We start from the raw sequence: 18,149 nt of genomic DNA on the forward strand, positions 1-18,149 counted from the left end.
TACAAATCAGATATAGTACAATCCTGGACCGTCAGTACAGCATATGCAGTAGCCAGCGGGGCAAAGTCAAAACCAGATGATCAATTTTGGCACATCAGGCCACATACCATCGTTGGCTTAGACGATAGCACCATCCATTTAGAGGATCCATAGAGATATAGATCCTTATGTCTATAATCAGAGACTTCAAGTAGCAAGCCAGCAAAGGACCCAACAGATTGAGATTCCATAAGGCAATCATTATGGCACGGATTATAACACCCTCCACATGATACCAAATCCAGGATATCAAGGCACACGGGATTTCAATCCACAGAAGGGTCAACAAGTACCGAGAAATCCAAATCCATAGGCTGACGAGTTGCTACTTAAGATGACCAAGATGATGAAGAATCAGTTTGGTCTAAAGCCAAAAGGAATGACTTTTTCGTACAAACGCCCATATCCAGAATGGTATGATTTGATCGCTCTTCCTACAAATTATAGGCTCCCAGAGTTCGCCAAGTTCACTAGTCAAGACGGTACAAGCATAATAGAACATGTTAGTTGGTATCTTACACAATTGGGCGAAGCATCAGTTGAAGATGCCCATCGGGTTCATTTCTTCTCCTTGTCCCTATTAGGGCCGGCCTTCACTTGGTTCTTGTCATTGCCAGTCAACTCTATTACCAATTGGGCCGACCTAGAGAAGAAGTTTCATACATATTTTTACACTGAGACTAGAGAGAAGAAAATAACCAATTTGACAACCATGAGACAGAGGACTAATGAATCGGGCACTGAATTTCTTCAGAGATTCCAAGAGACTAAGAATCTGTGTTTCTCGTTGAGCTTGGTCGATGATCAACTAGCTGCTTTAGCTGTCTAAGGAATGCTACCGATGTGGAAAGAGAAACTGTTAGGACAGGAATTTGACAACTTGGGTCAATTGGCTCAACGAGTGATAGCACTTAATAGCCAATTCTAGAGCATACGCAGAGATACCCGATTCTAGAAGAGTACCTTAATGGCTGAAGCCTAGGATCCATATTCAGTCGATGACAGCTATGAAGATGAAGAAGAAGAGGTTGCTGTAGCTGAATGGAATTGGGGCAAGAAGACAGTGATGGTGCCAAATCCTTAGGGAAGAGGAGTTGAGGAGAGTTATGACTTTGATGTTACCAAATCGGACAAGCTCTTCGATTTATTGCTTGATAAGGGGTAGATCAAGTTGCCTGATGGTCATGTCATGTTGTCCCCTAATCAGTTGAAGAACAAGAAGTTCTGCAAATTCCATAACGCTACTTCTCATTCCACTAATGAATGCAGAATCTTCAGGCAGCATATATAGAGAGCTATTTAGCAAGGGAGGCTCAAATTCGATATACCTCGGAAGATGAAAGTCGATGATAATCCTTTCCCAGGGGATCAGAACATGGTTGATGCTGGGCTGTTCAAAGGAAAAACCAAGGTCCTAACATCAACCAAATCGAGAGAAGCTAGGACAGTCGATCCCGAAATGCAAATATCGGCTAATGAGTACAGAGAGATTAGAAGACGTCATGCCGAACAAAAGAGCTGATACGAGTAGAGGAAGATGTCGAAAGCAGAGACATCAAAGCCGCGGGTCACATCTCGGATTCTGTTGAATAAATGGCAGCGGTAGAAGGAAAAGGATTATCAACGTTGGTTAAAAGATCAAGCATACCAGCATCAATTAGAAGAAGAGAGGTATGAAAGGGAACAAGCTAAATTACATTGGAATTGTCCCTTCTTTAGGCATTGCTAGAATGAAGGTTTGAAGTTGCCTACCAGACACGACTATCCAGAATGTAGCAATCAATATCGGGATGTCGACACAGAATTTCGTCCCGTGCCGAGGACACACGCAGCAAGCCGGAAGGGCCCACTCGATGGAGCAGATCCGCCTAGCTTCAGCGCAGGGATGGTCGATCCTGCGCAATCCTCCCAAGACGTGCTAGTCAATTTGACCCTACAACTGATAAGGAGAGAAAGTTCATCAGTAATTAAGGGAGGAACTTGCCGATGTTGCCAGACAGTTCCGAAATTACGGCTATGAGAGCCGATATGGAAGGAAATCGGCTAAATAGCCGATCCCAGTATATTCATGAGAATAAGTTAGTTAGAGCTCATGGGATCGTGTGAAGAAGAATCGATTATCATTCAGAATAAATATCATTTAAGCAAACATTAATCAATGGCAATAAGATATCGATGATGATTGGTTTATACTAAGCCAATGATTACAAGTAACCAAACTCCTATTTATGTAAAGAAACAATTCAACACCGCTCAACCATCTAATAAAGATAAATCTAATGAACATGTTAGATCTCATCTATCGCCATGACTAGTGGGGCATGAGGCAGAATCATGCAGGTCATAGAAACAACAATAGACTCGACGACCCTAACTCATTACTAATATCAGTGGGGCATGAGGCAGAATCATGTAGGTCGTAATACAATAACAAGATCATGGGTCTAACACATCTTTCAACTTATCTCTACTTCAACAATCTCGTGATGTGAACTGTTCGTGAAAGCATTTGATATCGACTAAACAGTCGATTTAGGCATAGCGCACAGTTAAGGTCATGCCTTCTTAGGAATGGATCTACCAACTAACGACCCCACTCCATGGTCCCAATAGTGGGGTGAGCGGCAGAATCCCACATGCCATGATGATGGGCCATGGAATGGTTCTCGCTAACCAATAAATCTACTCAAGATCAAACAAGCCTTAACCGCATGCTATGCACGATTAAGATTGATATAAAACAGCCAATAAAAACATAACTCGTCGTTTAAGATGCAAATTAGATCAGTTTAAGATTAGCAAACGATGGGTTAAATAAGATATAAGGCCGATCTAGATCAATCTCAATCGGGTAGAGTGATATTGCTGTAATTAGATAAACAATGAAAGCAATAAGCAATATCGGTAACTTAATGAATCTACCAAAGACTGCCATTCAAAGGTAGAGCCGATAACTTAACCTTGATCTAATTCAAGTAGTGGGGTGTGAAGCAGAATCACACAGGCCATACTTGAATTAGGCAAGAGTCGATAACTAGCTTATACCAGAGCCACAGTGGGGGTCGACCGGATTGATGCAGCCATATGAACAGAGGTATAAACCATGACGGTACTTACAACAAGCAGTGGAGGTCGACTGGATCGATGCAGCCATACTTGCTGAAGAACTCACCAAGATCTACTCTACTCCTACTCCTAAGGGGTGGCCAGAGCCAAAAAAAGTAATTGACTTGTATTTAATTGATTGATTATTTCTTACAATAGCCAGGTTTTGGTATTTATACCCGGAGCCTAAACATAAATCCTATTTGAGCATGATTTGTTATAGACTTTGGCATAAAAATGAAAATATTCCTAATTTAAGATAATTTGGACTCTAATCTTTCCCTTTTTGTAGAGTCCAACATGTTTTTGTCCTGGCATTGATCGTGGCCTTGTCGTTATCTGCTTGCACTATTTGAAGAAAGCCGATTCCTAGATTTCGCGTCTGAATCAGCTGTTTCTAATCCGCCCGCAACTGATCCCTTGATGATACGATCCTAGGAGCTTCTGGGTCTCTGTGACTCTCCTTCCAAATTTTGATGTAAACACATGCCCTCCAATTTTGGGACAAAAGAAATTTTGTTCCAAAATTACCATGTCCGCGCTCCCAATAGGCCCGTAGTCACGGGTAAGGAATTTTGGGGTCTACTATTCGTCACCGTCCATATCAAATCATGATCCCATGCTTCAAACCTTTTTTAGAGCATTATTGCTCGACGGGCGTTTGGACTTATCCTTCCAAGCTGGCTATAAAATGGTTATCCGACCCTGGTGGGAGCAATTTCAACAATTCAGCCATGTTTTGCTTTTATCTGCTTCCTCGGGTGTCTCCTATTCCACTGGATCCTCCATGGTTTATCCCTTTGCTATGTAGATCTTGAGCGGTTAGAAGAATTCTTGTGCATGGGGTAATTGTGTCACTTATTCTAGCGTTTCATTGAGCAAGAAGACCAGCCATCGTGGTTAGAAGAATTCTTGTGATATCACCTGGGTCTTCTCTCCACGTTCACAAAGCTGTTTTAGTGTTTTGTGAAGGCTAGAATATGTGGACATCTTCCCCTTGTTTGTTCCATCAAATGTCTATCGGGAAAGCCACAAGCTTCTTTCCAGTGGTTTCCCAGTCACCGAGGAATTAGCTGGGTATCTGTTAGGCAGGCAGCTCTTCCCTTTCTCTTGCACAATCTTATCAACGGGCCGATGTGACTTGGTTCACAATGACCCTCGGCCTTATGGGGATCCAGACTCCCTTCAATCCAAAGAGGCCTTGGTGGGTAGATCTCTAGTCAATGTAGATTCTTTGTATCTGTCCCACGATGCTTCGTAGTTTGGGGAAACAATAAGTTCGAATTTGTTACCCTTCTGTTATCCGTCTCCTAAACTTCCGGAGTGTCGTTCTGCTTCTGTTTCTGATTCCAAACTCACACCTCTGGCAAAATCTATCTTCCCGCCTTCCTGGGCTATATAAACGGGCCTCGGTAGTCGATCTAAGGATAACTCACTTTGCCCCAAAACTTCTGCACCCCTAGCATAGTTCCTGCTTTTCCGTAGGTTAGAGATCATGGAGAACAGCAAGAGGTCCCCTAAGAAGGCCTTCATCAAATCTGTGTCATCGCGTCAGTGCCTTCGTTGTCAAGAAGGTGTATCCCATGATGCCTCTACTGCCTTAGGGAATAGGGCCGACTCCATCTGGCCTTTAGGGCCTTCCTCATCGACGGCTTGCCACTAGCCCTCTTGCCATCAGATGAGGCTGATTGATAATGATGATCTACTTGCCTCCATTGATCGACATGGCCAAAGTCTTGCTGAGTGTCTATCCCTCACAGAATCTGCCCTGGCCATGGTCTGATGCTGGTCGCCTCCTATGGTCGATTTGGTGGAGGATAGGTTGGCCAAGGCCAAGGCCAGAATTGCAGGTGAGATACCTATCGTAACCTCTGCTTCTTTTCAATTTTGTCTCTAAGACTCTGATCATCTCCTCTTTGAATCTTTTAGATCTATCTGCTCAACTAGAGGACCTTCGATCAACTGCGGATCATGTGGTGGGATTTGTCAATGCCAGGGGTGCCGTTCCGGTGGTTCGTTTGCATGACATCCCGAATTGTGTTAGGGAGGTTGCTCTCCATGGCGTTCGTCATGGCGCTGCCACGGCGTTGGCTGTCGCCCAAGCCTGTTTGGGCCAAAATCTATAGCTTCTTCCCCATGATTTTCTAGACGCAGCATACCCTTGGGAGCAGGAGCGCTTGGTCGAGGATTTCATGAGTGCCGCCAATTCTGTAGCTTTTGATACCTTGGCCGATGACATAGTAGGTAAGGTTTTCCTCGGCCCGTAGTTTGTAATAGGCAATATTTAGCATATAATTTATCTGTCTTGGCACTATGCGCATCACTTTTGTTTATGCTTGCCTTTTCGGCTAAAGAGCCGATTTGATATAGCCGATCCAGGCCCTTGGTTTCACCATGTCTAAAAACACGGCTTTTACTAAGAGAACCCTTTGATTTCCTGCCTTTCAGTTGCTCAGTGCTGTATTTCCATTGGCATTGGTAAAGTGGTGCTTCACCTTCCATTAATTGTTGTTGCCTTTTGCACGTCCCGAGGCATCCACCTCTTTGCTTCACATCTTCAAATATCAACCGAGGGCTTTGGCTTCAAACGCCTCTCTATCTACAACTGTTCCTTCGCTTCCTTCTGTCTGCCAAAACCTTACAGCGGTTCCACTCCTCTTTTCTACAAATTCACTCATTCCTCATGGATGGTGAAGGTAATCAAGGCAAGCACGCGGCAGAGGAAATCCCAGCGGAAGACATGCCAATGAACCAGCGTTCCCGGCGCATAAGGTAAGATTGGCAACCCTTGTTCACGATGATGGTCTGCTCTGACTTGCCTATAAGCTCATTGTGAATGACAGCCTTCACTCCTTTTCTAGGACTGACAATCCCGCTGACACTGCATCTTCTGTGCTAGCTTCATCATTGGGTTCTTCCAACTCATATGATGGTGACGATGCCCGGTGCTTCTTTCGAGAATGGAGGGCGGCCGAGGACCGCTATTCCAAGGCGATTTTGAACAATGGTCAGCTAGAGAATCGTTTGGGAGTCCTCCAGGCTACTCTTAATGCGATGGAGGAGGAGACCAACGCCGTTCAAGTGTGGCTAGCTGAGTCTGACACCGCGGTAGCAGGTAAGATGAGCTTCATGAATGTTTCCATCCTGGTTTCCATTGCCTTTGCCTTGATATTCTTCTACAATTGCTAGTTCAAATGGTGCAACTGGAATCTCTCCAATTGGCAGTGAATGTGGTCGTGGACATCGTTAATGCAAGGGGTCCCCCATTGATGTTCGTCTCCAAGACATTATAGCCCGCGTCCAAGAGATCGCTCTGCATGGCGTTCGTCATGGCATGGTGGTGGCGCTAACTATGGCTAAGGTCTAAACCAGGCATGATCTCCATACCATGGAGGTTGGCTTCCCGGCCGACGATGGCCCTGAGGGACATGAAGATCTGATAGAAGATTTCACCGCAGCGGCAGAGGCCATCGTGGACATTACACCTGCTCAAGATGTGGTGAACAAGGTCTTCGATTAGTTTGCATCTAGGATAAACCGATGAATGAAGACTCATGTTCTTTTATGATTGTGTTTCAATGCAATGCCTTCGTGTATGACTGTGAATGTTCCTATCTTTTGTTTTTTGCTCTATAGGCGATACATATTGTATCGGCTTTTATTGCCTTTGAAGATTTTCTTTTTTGAACTAGAGGCAATACCCTTACGGTACCGGTTATTAGAGCCGAGAATGAATCGGCTATCAAATGTTGGTCAGACGCCAGGATAACGTCTAGTAGAATTTTCAATATGAAAGGTCAGACGAGTAATCAACCTAGGTCAAGCGTTCTATTAAGCGAAACAGAACTTCTCTTAAGAAATCCATTAACTCTGAATCGCACTTACACTTTAACTCAGCCTTCACAAACGTCGGCCTAAACCCATCTCCAAGACTTAATACTCATTTTCCTTTGATCCAACAGCCGACGTGAAGCTGTGACTTTTCTACTAAAACAAACTCTCAGAGCTGATCGCTTGCATCGGCTGTTGGCTTTCATTGCTGATTTTAATGAAGCCTCCTTCCCATGTCTTGCTAGAAAAACACTCAAAATCTCCTAGTTCCCAAAAGACTGGATCGGCTGTCGCGATGCTTATGGACTCATCAGCATGAACTAGTTCGACATCATCTCTATGCCATTGAATCAAACACTGATGCATGGTCGACAGTATGCAGCAATTCGCATGAATCCAATCATGACCGAGGAGTAAACTGTAGAGAAAATTTTGTATTTAGCCCAAAAAATAATGCTTCTTTCTTATTTGACACCGAAACTAAAAATCTTTCTTATATGTCCCTGACTTGAGTTTTTGTTAGCTACTTGACACTTCTGTCGGATCATGAAGGAAACATCGTCAGTTGTCCAACTGAGGCAACGCAAAAAGACCATAATGCCCTCTCACTGAAGAAAAGAAAATTAAGTCTACCGCAGCTCTCCAGTTCGTAACCTGGACTCGTCTCGAGTCGTGGTCGTCGTTTCCAAAATTTTCTCTAAATAAATAAAGGATCAAACATCATCTTATATAATTACGTATAATTATATTCAGTTTGAAATTAACTATTTAGATACATGAATAACAACAATAAAATAGGTCTCCAACTACATCCAATTTGAAAATGACATGCAGCAGAACAATAGCACATTTATTTTAGAAAACTCACATGTTCAAGATAAATGCAATATTTAGCATCCATGATCACAATAATAGTCGAGATACATTCAGGTTCACATGCATAGAAACATTTTCACAGGATTGCATCCATTACAAACATCTAACACAATACACATTTAGGAAATTTTCTCATACAAGAATCACAAACTCAGCCTTCTTTTGCTTCTTGTGCTCAATGCCGGACTACTAGGCTGAAGTCTTTTGCTCCTCGTGCCCATTGCAGGGATATCAAGCTGCGACAAAAGATTCTTTGCAGCATTTTTATCTACTTCTTTCTTCCTCCTTTTGCCTTTTAACTTGACAACAACAGCTTGTGGTTTATCTTTGGATGAGGGAAGCTCAATTGAAAGTGGTTCAGGTTGATTTGAACCACTTCTGGACCTATACAACAAAAGGCATGAGAACAGAAAACAACTGTTAGCAGCCTGGTTTCATTATATAAGTATACATTGTTTCAAAACTGTGTGAAATGTTGGGTGGAAAAGTAGGAGGTTATGAAGAGGGGACCATCCATTGTTAACTACAGATCATGTTTGGGCCTAATAAAAAGATTTGACAAAATGCAGGTACGACCCTAGTAATTCAGAAATCAACAGTCCAATACTCCAATCTGAAATCATATGTCAGTTTTGAGACCAACAAGATGGCCAGCATTCCTTTTTATCAGCAGTACTTTAGGAAAGTTTACTTTGTCCTTGCAGCCATTTACTACCTAGCTTGTCCTTCCACTTTTCTTCACACTTCGGATTAGTCAATTTTTCCATCATAGCTCAAATGCTACTCTATTATTCTACTACATAAAGTTACCTCCACTTAGGCAGAACTTTATTCACAGAGAGAGTGAGAGAGGGAGGGAGAGCAAGCAAGCTTTCATAATGACAACAACGATCGACCTCGAAACCCTCACTATTCCATAATCATTACACCATCCTGCAGTTTCAACTTTCTAAGAAAAGCAACTTGACTGATGGAGTACTTTATAGTATGCAATGCAAGGAAGAAAAAAGAAGAAGAGTTAAAGTATAGGCCACCTTTTTGATAGAACTGCTTGCAAAATCAACAAACTAACCATGCAAAATAAATTCAGATTTAGTATAGGCTACCTTTTTGATGCTCCAGAGTTAGAGGAACCATGCTTTCCCTTTTTCCTACTTGTAATCTCCAAGCTTATACTACAAAAAAGAAGAGAGTTTGGTACTTAGAAGTCACCATTAGCTTTGTATTAATAGAATATTTATTCAAGTTTTTATTAATTACCTTCCTGTTGGTCTAGAATTAGAGGCAGCACCCTTTCTCTTCTTACTAGCTGTGGGTTCAGGTTCCAAGTTTTGACTACAGTAATATTGAAAAGTACTAGGATGAGACACCATGAATTGGAATCTAAATACAGAAAGTGGAAATTGAGCTAACCTTGGTGGAAAAGTCATAGAACGTGTTGGTGCTGCATCCTCCATTGGCACAATGGAACTCTCTGTTGATTTGGTAACCTTCTTCCTCTTTTTCGGTGTTCCTCTACATAAGCAAATAGATAGTAAAGAATATGATCTAATTAAAAAATATGCATAGAAGATGAAATGTACCTAAGAGTTTTCATTGCTTCAATATCTTCTTTGCTGCCCTTCCTGCAGTTGTGCCAGTGATGCCCATATTCCTTACAGATAGGACATTGGTGCTGCCCTTTTTTACCATTCTTGTCACTATGGCCTTTGTGTCTCTCGGTTTTATGCCTACCAGCTATAGACATTAGTAGTGGTCCATACATGAAGAAGCCATGGGTAGATTTAGGCCACTGTGTCTTGTCAGGAATAGCAGGGATTAATGCACTATAGGCTCTTCTAAATTTCTCAATGGAGTAGTAGAAGTCAACATATTTGTCAATAGGTGCATTAGGTAGTGCTGTAATGAATGCAAGGGCATGTTTGCAAGGAATGCCAGAGACTTGCCATTGTCTGCAAGAACATGTTCGATCAACCAAGTTCACCACAAACCTAAAGCCGCTGCCACCAAATAAGGTAATTTCAGCCACCTCTTCTGAGCATTCTGATACATCCAAGTTCAATTCTCTACTCTGTTCATTTAGCTTCTTAATTAAGTGGGGAAGAATGAAGCCATCTAATTTCTTTCCAATTTTTCTCCTTTGGTTCCACTTGATCATAATTAATTGTCTGATCTTATCCATCAAATCATCCAAATTCATGGACTTGTACTGCTTAATCCAATTGTTGAAGCTCTCCGCCAAGTTGTTGGTCACATAGTCCACTTTGCAAATTGTTTTGAATTGACTTCTAGTCCACAACTTCTTGTGATGTCTTAGGTAATCAGTTGCAGCAGGCTTTGCTTTCTCCATCTTAGCCCAATGCTTCTTAAACAAGTATGGGTTCCATGAGTAAGCTGCTGCCCAAAGGTGATCATCAAACACCTTCCCACGGTACCTCTTTTTGAAATTAGTCACCAAGTGAAACATGCACTCTCTATGCTCTACCTGTGGAAATACTTCAGCAATAGCTCCCATGATTGCCTGGCCTACATTAGTGCTTATTGCCAAACTCGGAGGTGACCCAATAGCCTCTCTAAGCCTACTCATGAACCAGATCCAATTGTCATTAGTTTCGGAATCAAAAACTCCAACACAAACAGGATACAACCAACTATGTCCATCAACTGCACAAGCACTAGCCAATTGCCCCTTGAACTTGCCTATCAAGAAGGTGCTATCTATTGCCAAGTAAGGTCTACAACCATTAAGGAACCCATCTATGCAAGGTTTCATGGCAAAAAAATAATCTCCTAAATCTGAATTCCCCATTTACTATGTAATGGTCAATAATTACTTTGCTACCGGGACAAGAGCTCTCAACTTGTGCTTTGAAACTAAACAAATTATTAAAACTGCTATCCCAATCACCATAAAGTTGTTTCATTGCTAGTTGTTGACCCTGATATACCCTCTGGTAGTTGATGCTCACCTTGTGGTGTTCTTTAATTTTCTTTTGCAATGCTGTTGCTCCCAAAGTAGCATCTTCTATCAGAAAGTCCTTCACCTTCCAACATATCCAATGTTTGGTAGCATTCTTTATTCTCTTCTTCCTTCTAGTGCTAGAACAATCATGAGCAAAGTTATTCTTCTTCACCTACAAACGCATTCAAGATAACTAGTTAGTAAAACATAACATTGTCATACTACATGTAGTAGCAACTAAAAAAATTATTCTTACCATAACAGTGCATTTGTCTGCCGTGGTAGATGCATGTAGACTCCATGGACAATTATCCTCCACTTTCCTTGAACAATAGGCTCTGAACCTACTTTTTGAGCTTTTCTCTGTGTTGAATTCAAACTCATGTTTGATTGCATGTTGACAAAGAGCCAACTTGAACACGTACATGTTATGATAAGTAGTGCCTACTTCCATAGGAGGATCTTCTTCATCGAAATCAGCAATTGGGTGATGATTTACTTCTTCATATGGCTCATCCTCATCAGCCTCTAATTCATCCTCATCCTCAAACTCCTCCTCTGAGCCATCCTCAGACTCATCCTCTGAGCCATCCTCAGCCACTACTTTTTCCTTCCCTTTTTCAAAACATCCAAGCACATCTACAGCATTCGTAGGTACAATGTCCAAGTACATGATCTCCTCATCAACACCAACATGTTCATTCTCAGGTAAAGGATTTCTAAGATAATCATCGTCATCCTCCTCTATATTGTTTGCAGGCTGCCCTTCAACATCAAACTCCCACTTAGTGATAGGCTCAAATTTTTCTGAGGGATCACAATAAGCGACAAACATCTCTACAACTTTCTCCTTACTGTGTACATCAAACATAGACATCAAATCCTGATCTGATTTTACTACTGGAAAATTCTTAAGAACATTATCATAGTACTGAACATGTGGAATTTCTAAGTAGCCTGGAGGGTACTTCTCTGTAACTGAGTCAATGAAATCCTTATAATTCGACAGATCTGAGTCAACAACCATCTCAAAACTAAAACATTTGACATCCTTTCTAGCCTTTTTGCGATTGCCAAGCAAATGAATTTTCAATAGAAAATTAGTAGCTACATCCATCCTGTGAAAGCACAATAACGTCATGCATGAGAACTTCTTCAACCTATGGCGAACTTTGTACTACTAGAGTTTGTTCTTAGAAATGAAATTCGACAATTTTGACTCACCACTAGAGTTTTGTTTCAATCATTATTTCACACTTCTGTTCTATAATTTCCTTCACAAAGTTGCTAGCACTCAGCCACAAAAGGCTGCTTGTTTACAAACTACCGAAAGGAAAATTAGCATATTGGAGAAGGCTGTGGAGCTTAATCCAGATAGTGAGGAATTATTGCTTTGCCTTCTGAAGTCATATGGCAAGAGGGACAGCACTGAGACTCTATTGGCATGGATTCTAAATCTTCTTCCTTAGTTCAGCTAGAAGTGGGGTTATTGGATATATTTTTTAATCTGTGCCGATTTGAGTGGCAAACAGGACATCGGGAATTAGCAACTAGGCTATTTCAGGCGCAAATGGAGTTTAACTTATTCGCCCCTCCTCTGTATCTGACGACAAGCAGTAAGCAAAGGCTCTTTGAACACTTCTGGAACAGTGGCGGTGCCAGAATAGGGGAAGATGGTGCTCTTGGATGGTCTGAATGGTTAGCAAAAGATGAGGAGAGTAGACAAAATCTCAAGATGGTATTCTTCTTACTTTCTTGCTTATATAAGCTATGATCATCCTCTTCACACAACAGAAAATTAGTCAAGACATTCTTTCACTGGAGATGTGTTCAAACACAAAGTTAATATATTGTATCAATGACTCTTTTTCCCCATAACATAGTGCATATGTCATGCCTGTAGTTCAGTTTTTGTTGTCGAAACTCATTCCTTATAAGCCATGGTGATATGCTTTCAACCATTTTTTATGGTCAACCGATATGTGCAAAAGGAATTGAACTTGCCATTTGCCAATTTGGTGGGAGGTGCCCCTACCACCCTGGTATGGCTCCCACTCATGCTTACGATATGACAATATATTATCTAATATCAAGAGCTATTTATTGGTCCCTACTAATTATTTTGTTCATGTCATGTGCTGGAGTATTGGTTGTATAGTGTTACTTCTGTTTGTTTTAACTCTTTGCAAACATATGTCAATCTAAAGTAGTGACATACAGAGCCAAGCCAACAACTGTCTATGTAATTTTTCCTCAGTTATGAACTTTGATATTATTATTGGTCAGCGAATTCACCACTAATTCTTAAATTCCAGGACATCCACAAACAGTCCGAGTTGGCTTGATAGAATTTTGAGCTTAGAGATAATAAACTCACCCTGCAGGGAGTTGGTGTTGTGTCCTGGATGTGCCGCCTTCCACTGTGGCCGCGACACCCGTCTCCATGGCCGCGAGTGGCGCTTCCATGGCCGCGTCGTCCTCCTCCTGAGGCCGCGCCGCTCGGCAACAAGATCGCGCCGCTCGCCACCAACGCCGCACGGGGTGCTTGCTTGGCCGCGTCGCCCGCCCCTGTGCCTGCGTTGCCCGCCTCCGAGCCCGCGCCGCACGCCTGCTTGGCCGCTCTGCCCCCCGCCGTGGCCGCTCCGTCCTCCACCTCCATGGCCGCGCGGGAAGGCTGCTTGGCCGCGCGGACGTCCGTCGTGGTCGCATCGACCTCCGCCATCACCGCGCGGGCCGCCTACTTGGCCGCGCAGACCTCCGTTGTGGCCGCGCCGATCTCCGCCGTGGCCGCGCGCGGTGCCTCCGTGGCCGCGACGCCATCAGCCGAAGCCACACCACCCTCCCCAGAAGCCGCGCTGCCCTCCCCAGAAGCCGCGCCGCCCTCCGCCTCCATGGCTACGCCACCCTCGATCTAGGGTTAGGGGAGGGAAACGGCGACCGCGACTCGAGACGAGTCCAGGTTACAAACTGGAGAGCCACGGCGGACTTCATTTTCTTTTCTTCAGTGAGAGGGCATTATGGTCTTTTTGCGTTGCCTCAGTTGGACAACTGACGATGTTTCCTTCATGATCCGATGGAAGTGTCAAGTAGCTAACAAAAACTCAAGTCAGGGACATATAAGAAAGATTTTTAGTTTCGGTGTCAAATAAGAAAGAAGCATTATTTTTTGGGCTAAATACAAAATTTTCTCTACACTGTATGATCCTTTCCCATCGATAACGAAGAATGTGGTGAGCAGAGTTTTACTCTCGATTGTTAGTTCGACATTTATTGCCCCTCGGGTCTTAGACATGTTACCTCCAAAGTCTCTGAGCATCATGTCAGTTTCCAACAGATCTTCTGGTCCTTTGCCAAGCTTATGAAAAGTAGTATAAGGCATAAGATTGGGAGATGCACCTCCATCCACCAACATCTTGTTTATTGGCTCCCCATCAACAAAACCTTTCATATACAATGCCTTCAAGTGCCGATGCTTGACTGGTCTATCAAATATCGCTTGCTGCACGACTGTCAACTTGGCAACCATCTCTTCATACTCTGATTCATCGAAATCCAAATAAACTTCTTGATTTGCCAAAGCTCTGAACTCTGATGGCAACAGAAAAGCCATTTGGATATTAGCCGATGGTTGCCTCTTATCAGCTATCTGCTTGGTATGCCATACTTGAGTTTTACCAGATACTTGAGCCTGTTCCAACTCTTTATTCCTTATGCGCTGCACCCTTCTCTTTTGGTTTCTCGTCAAATCTCCTAGGCACCACTAGCCTTCCTGCCACGTGTATATTCTTTCAGCGCCTTCCTCTTCATGATCAGCCCAGTTCTGTCCAATGACTCTTTTCCCCAACTAATCATGAACACTTTTGTTTTTTAAGCACCGATCCATGTTGTTATAATGATATGCATCTTGAGCATGGATAGACCGGCGGTTGGTTTGAGATTGCCTATACTCCCGATATTAATTGCTACATTCTAGACAGTTGTGTCTGGTAGGCAACTTCAAACCTTCATTCCAGCAATGTCTAAAGAAGGGACAATTCTAATGTAATTTAGCTTGTTCCCTTTCATACTTCTCTTCTTCTAATTGATGCTTGTATGCTTGATCTTTTAACCAACGCTGATAATCCTTTTCCCTCTGCCGCTGCCATTTATTCAATAGAATCCAAGACGTGACCCACGGTTTTGATGTCTTTGCTTTTGACGTCTTCCCTTACTCGTATCGGCTCTTTTGTTTGGCATGGCGTCTTCTAATCTCTCTATACTCATCAGCCGATATTTGCATCTTGGGATCAACTGTTCTAGCTTCTTTTGATTTGATCGATGTTAGAACCTTAGTTTTTTCTTTGAATAGCCCAGCATCAACCATATGTTGCCTAAAGATTCTGCATTCATTAGTGGAATGAGAAGTAGCACGATGGAATTTGTAGAACTTCTTGTTCTTCAACTGATCAGGGGGCAACATGACATGACCATCGGGCAACTTGATCTGCCCCTTCTCAAGCAAGAAATCGAAGAGCTTGTCCGATTTGGTAACATCAAAGTCATAACTCTCCTCAACTCCTCTTCCCCAAGGATTTGGCATCATCACTGTCTTCTTGCCCTAATTCCATTCAGCTGCAGCAACCTCTTCTTCTTCATCTTCATAGCCATCATTGACTGAATATGGATCGTAAGCTTCGGCCACTGAGGTACTCTTCTAGAATCGGGTATCTCTACGTATGCTCTGGAATTGCTATTAAGTGCTGCCATCCATTGAGCCAATTGACCCAAGTTGTCAAATTCCTGTCCTAGCAGTTTCTCTTTCCATATCGGCAGTATTCCTTGGATGGCTAAAGCAGCTAACTGATCATTGGCCAAGCTCAACAAGAAACACAGATTCTTAGTCTCTTGGAATCTCTAAAGAAACTCAGTGCCCAATTCATTAGTCCTCTGTCTCATGGTTGTCAAATTGGTTATTTTCTTCTCTCTAGTCCTAGTGTAGAAATATGTATGAAACTTCTTCTCCAGGTTAGCCCAATTGGCAATGGAGTTGACTGGTGGTGATGAGAACCAAGTGAAGGCTGGCCCTAATAGGGACAAGGAGAAGAAACGAACTCGATGGGCATCCTCAACTAACGCTTCACCTAATTGTGTAAGATACCGACTGACATGTTCTATTGTGCTTGTACTATCTTGACTACTAAACTTGGTGAATTCTGGGAGCCTGTAATTTGTAGGAAGAGCGACAAAATCATACCACTCTGGATATGGGTGTTTGTATGAAAAGGTCAGCCCTTTTGGCTTCTGGCCAAACTGATTCTTCATCATCTCGATCACCTTCAGCAGCAACTCATCAGCTTGTAGATTTGGATTTCTCGGTACTTGCTGACCCATCTATGGATTGAAATCCCATGTGCCTTGATATCCTGGATTTGGCATCATGTGGAGGGTGTTATAATCCGTGCCATAATGATAGCCTTGTGGAATCTCAATCTGTTGGGTCCTTTGTTGACTTGCAACTTGAAGTCTCTGATTATAGACATAAGGATCTTTATCTCTATGGATCCTCTGAATGGATGGTGCTATCTTCTGAGCCAACGATGGTATGTGGCCTGATGTGCCAAAATTGATCATCTGGTTTTGACTTTGCCCCGCCGGCTACTGCATATGTTGTACTGATAGTTCAGGATTGTACTGTATCTGATTTGTAGCAGTACCCGGAGTTTGTTTAGATGAACCTTGAAGTGCTGGACGCCACCATTACTAGTTGGTGCTGCTTCTTGATGACTGGTACCGACTTGATTAGTCTCTTGGGTCAACGGATCTAGAATATTATAATAAGTCGATCCAACCTGACCAACTGGAATTACATGAATCACCTCTTTCATGGCATTGTGAAATGCGTCAACAAAAGCTTCATTGCGGCTTGATATGGCATCATGAACAGACTTGTCTATGGCTTCTGTAAAGAAACGCCTATCTTTAGCTTCGATGGTATCTGTCTGCCCATGTAGTAGAACTCTTGGTAGTGAAAATTTCTAAATAATTATGCTATCACGTGTTTTGGTGTAGGACAACAAACAATTCTTCTAAAATTCTTTCATAGATTTGTTGATGGTATCCTTATCTTCATTAGGCAGGTCTTCATAATGTACCATAAGGATGCTGTCGTTGTTGTGAACCTCCATGATGATTGTGGAGTCCCACCGGGCGTGCTAGAAACGTGTGTCGACATAGAATTTCATCCCGTGCCAAGGACACACATAGCAAGTCGGAAGGGTCCGCTCAATGGAGCAGATCCACCTAGCTTCAGCGCAGGGGTGGTCGATCCTACGCAATCCTCCCGAGGCGTGCAAGTCAATTTGACCCTGTAATTGACAAGGAGAGAAAGTTCATCAGTAATTAAGGGCAAAACTCGTCGGTGTTGCTAGACAGTTCTGAAAGTACAGCTATGAGAGCCGATATGGAAGGAAATCGGCTAAATAGCCGATCCCAGTATATTCATGAGAATAAGTTAGTTAGAGCTCATGGGATCGTGTGAAGAAGAATCGATTATCATTCAGAATAAATATCATTTAAGCAAATATTAATCAATGGCAATAAGATATCGATGATGATTGGTTTATACTAAGCCAATGATTACAAGTAACCAAACTCCTATTTATGTAAAGAAACAATTCAACACCGCTCAACCATCTAATAAAGATAAATCTAATGAACATGTTAGATCTCATCTATCGCCATGACCAGTGGAGCATGAGGTAGAATCATGCAGGTCATGTAAACAACAATAGACTCGACGATCCTAACTCATTACTAATATCAGTGGGGCATGAGGCAGAATCATGCAGGTCGTAATACAATAACAAGATCATGGGTCTAACACATCTTTCAACTTATCTCTACTTCAATGATCTCGTGATGTGAACTGTTTGTGAAAGCATTTGATATCGGCTAAACAGCCGATTTAGGCATAGCGCACAGTTAAGGTCATGCCTTCTCAGGAATGGATCTACCAACTAACGACCCCACTCCATGGTCCCAACAGTGGGGTGAGAGGCAGAATCCCACATGCCATGATGATGGGCCATGGAATGGTTCTCGCTAACCAATAAATCTACTCAAGATCGAACAAGCCTTAACCGCACGCTATGCACGATTAAGATTGATATAAAATAGCCAATAAAAACATAACTCATCATTTAAGATGTAGATTAGATCAGTTTAAGATTAGCAAACGATGGGTTAAATAAGATATAAGGCTGATCTAGATCAATCTCAATCGAGCAGAGTGATATTGCTGTAATTAGATAAACAATGAAAGCAATAAGCAATATCGGTAACTTAATAAATCTACCAA

General features: G+C 42.5%; 2 protein-coding genes across 2 annotated transcripts; one reads left to right on the forward strand and one right to left on the reverse strand.

The window, feature by feature from the left end:
• Positions 1–7,994: 7,994 nt before the first annotated feature.
• LOC136548579 (uncharacterized) lies at positions 7,995–11,930 on the reverse strand. Its single transcript, XM_066540057.1, has 7 exons — positions 11,070–11,930; positions 10,760–10,985; positions 9,435–10,647; positions 9,265–9,366; positions 9,112–9,186; positions 8,958–9,026; positions 7,995–8,235 (listed from the first exon to the last, which is right to left on the reverse strand). The coding sequence occupies exons 1-7, from the start codon at positions 11,928–11,930 to the stop codon at positions 7,995–7,997; spliced, it is 2,787 nt and encodes a 928-aa protein (XP_066396154.1).
• A 453-nt stretch (positions 11,931–12,383) lies between these two features.
• On the forward strand, positions 12,384–13,728 carry LOC136548580 (uncharacterized). Its single transcript, XM_066540058.1, has 2 exons — positions 12,384–12,551; positions 13,198–13,728. The coding sequence occupies exons 1-2, from the start codon at positions 12,384–12,386 to the stop codon at positions 13,726–13,728; spliced, it is 699 nt and encodes a 232-aa protein (XP_066396155.1).
• Positions 13,729–18,149: the final 4,421 nt, after the last annotated feature.

Source organism: Miscanthus floridulus, chromosome 4, assembly GCF_019320115.1.
Source record: "Miscanthus floridulus cultivar M001 chromosome 4, ASM1932011v1, whole genome shotgun sequence".
NCBI classification, from domain to species: domain Eukaryota; kingdom Viridiplantae; phylum Streptophyta; class Magnoliopsida; order Poales; family Poaceae; genus Miscanthus; species Miscanthus floridulus.

Coding starts and splice junctions, on each gene's coding strand:
- LOC136548580 (XM_066540058.1), top strand. CDS start 12,384: ATGGAGTTTAACTTATTCGCCCCTCCTCTGTATCTGACGACAAGCAGT. Junction 12,552..13,197: donor GTAGACAAAATCTCAAGATG/GTATTCTTCTTA, acceptor CTCACCCTGCAG/GGAGTTGGTGTTGTGTCCTG.
- LOC136548579 (XM_066540057.1), bottom strand. CDS start 11,930: ATGGATGTAGCTACTAATTTTCTATTGAAAATTCATTTGCTTGGCAAT. Junction 10,648..10,759: donor AGCAATGAAACAACTTTATG/GTGATTGGGATA, acceptor TGGGGAATTCAG/ATTTAGGAGATTATTTTTTT. Junction 8,236..8,957: donor AACTCTGGAGCATCAAAAAG/GTAGCCTATACT, acceptor TTTGTTGTATAG/GTCCAGAAGTGGTTCAAATC.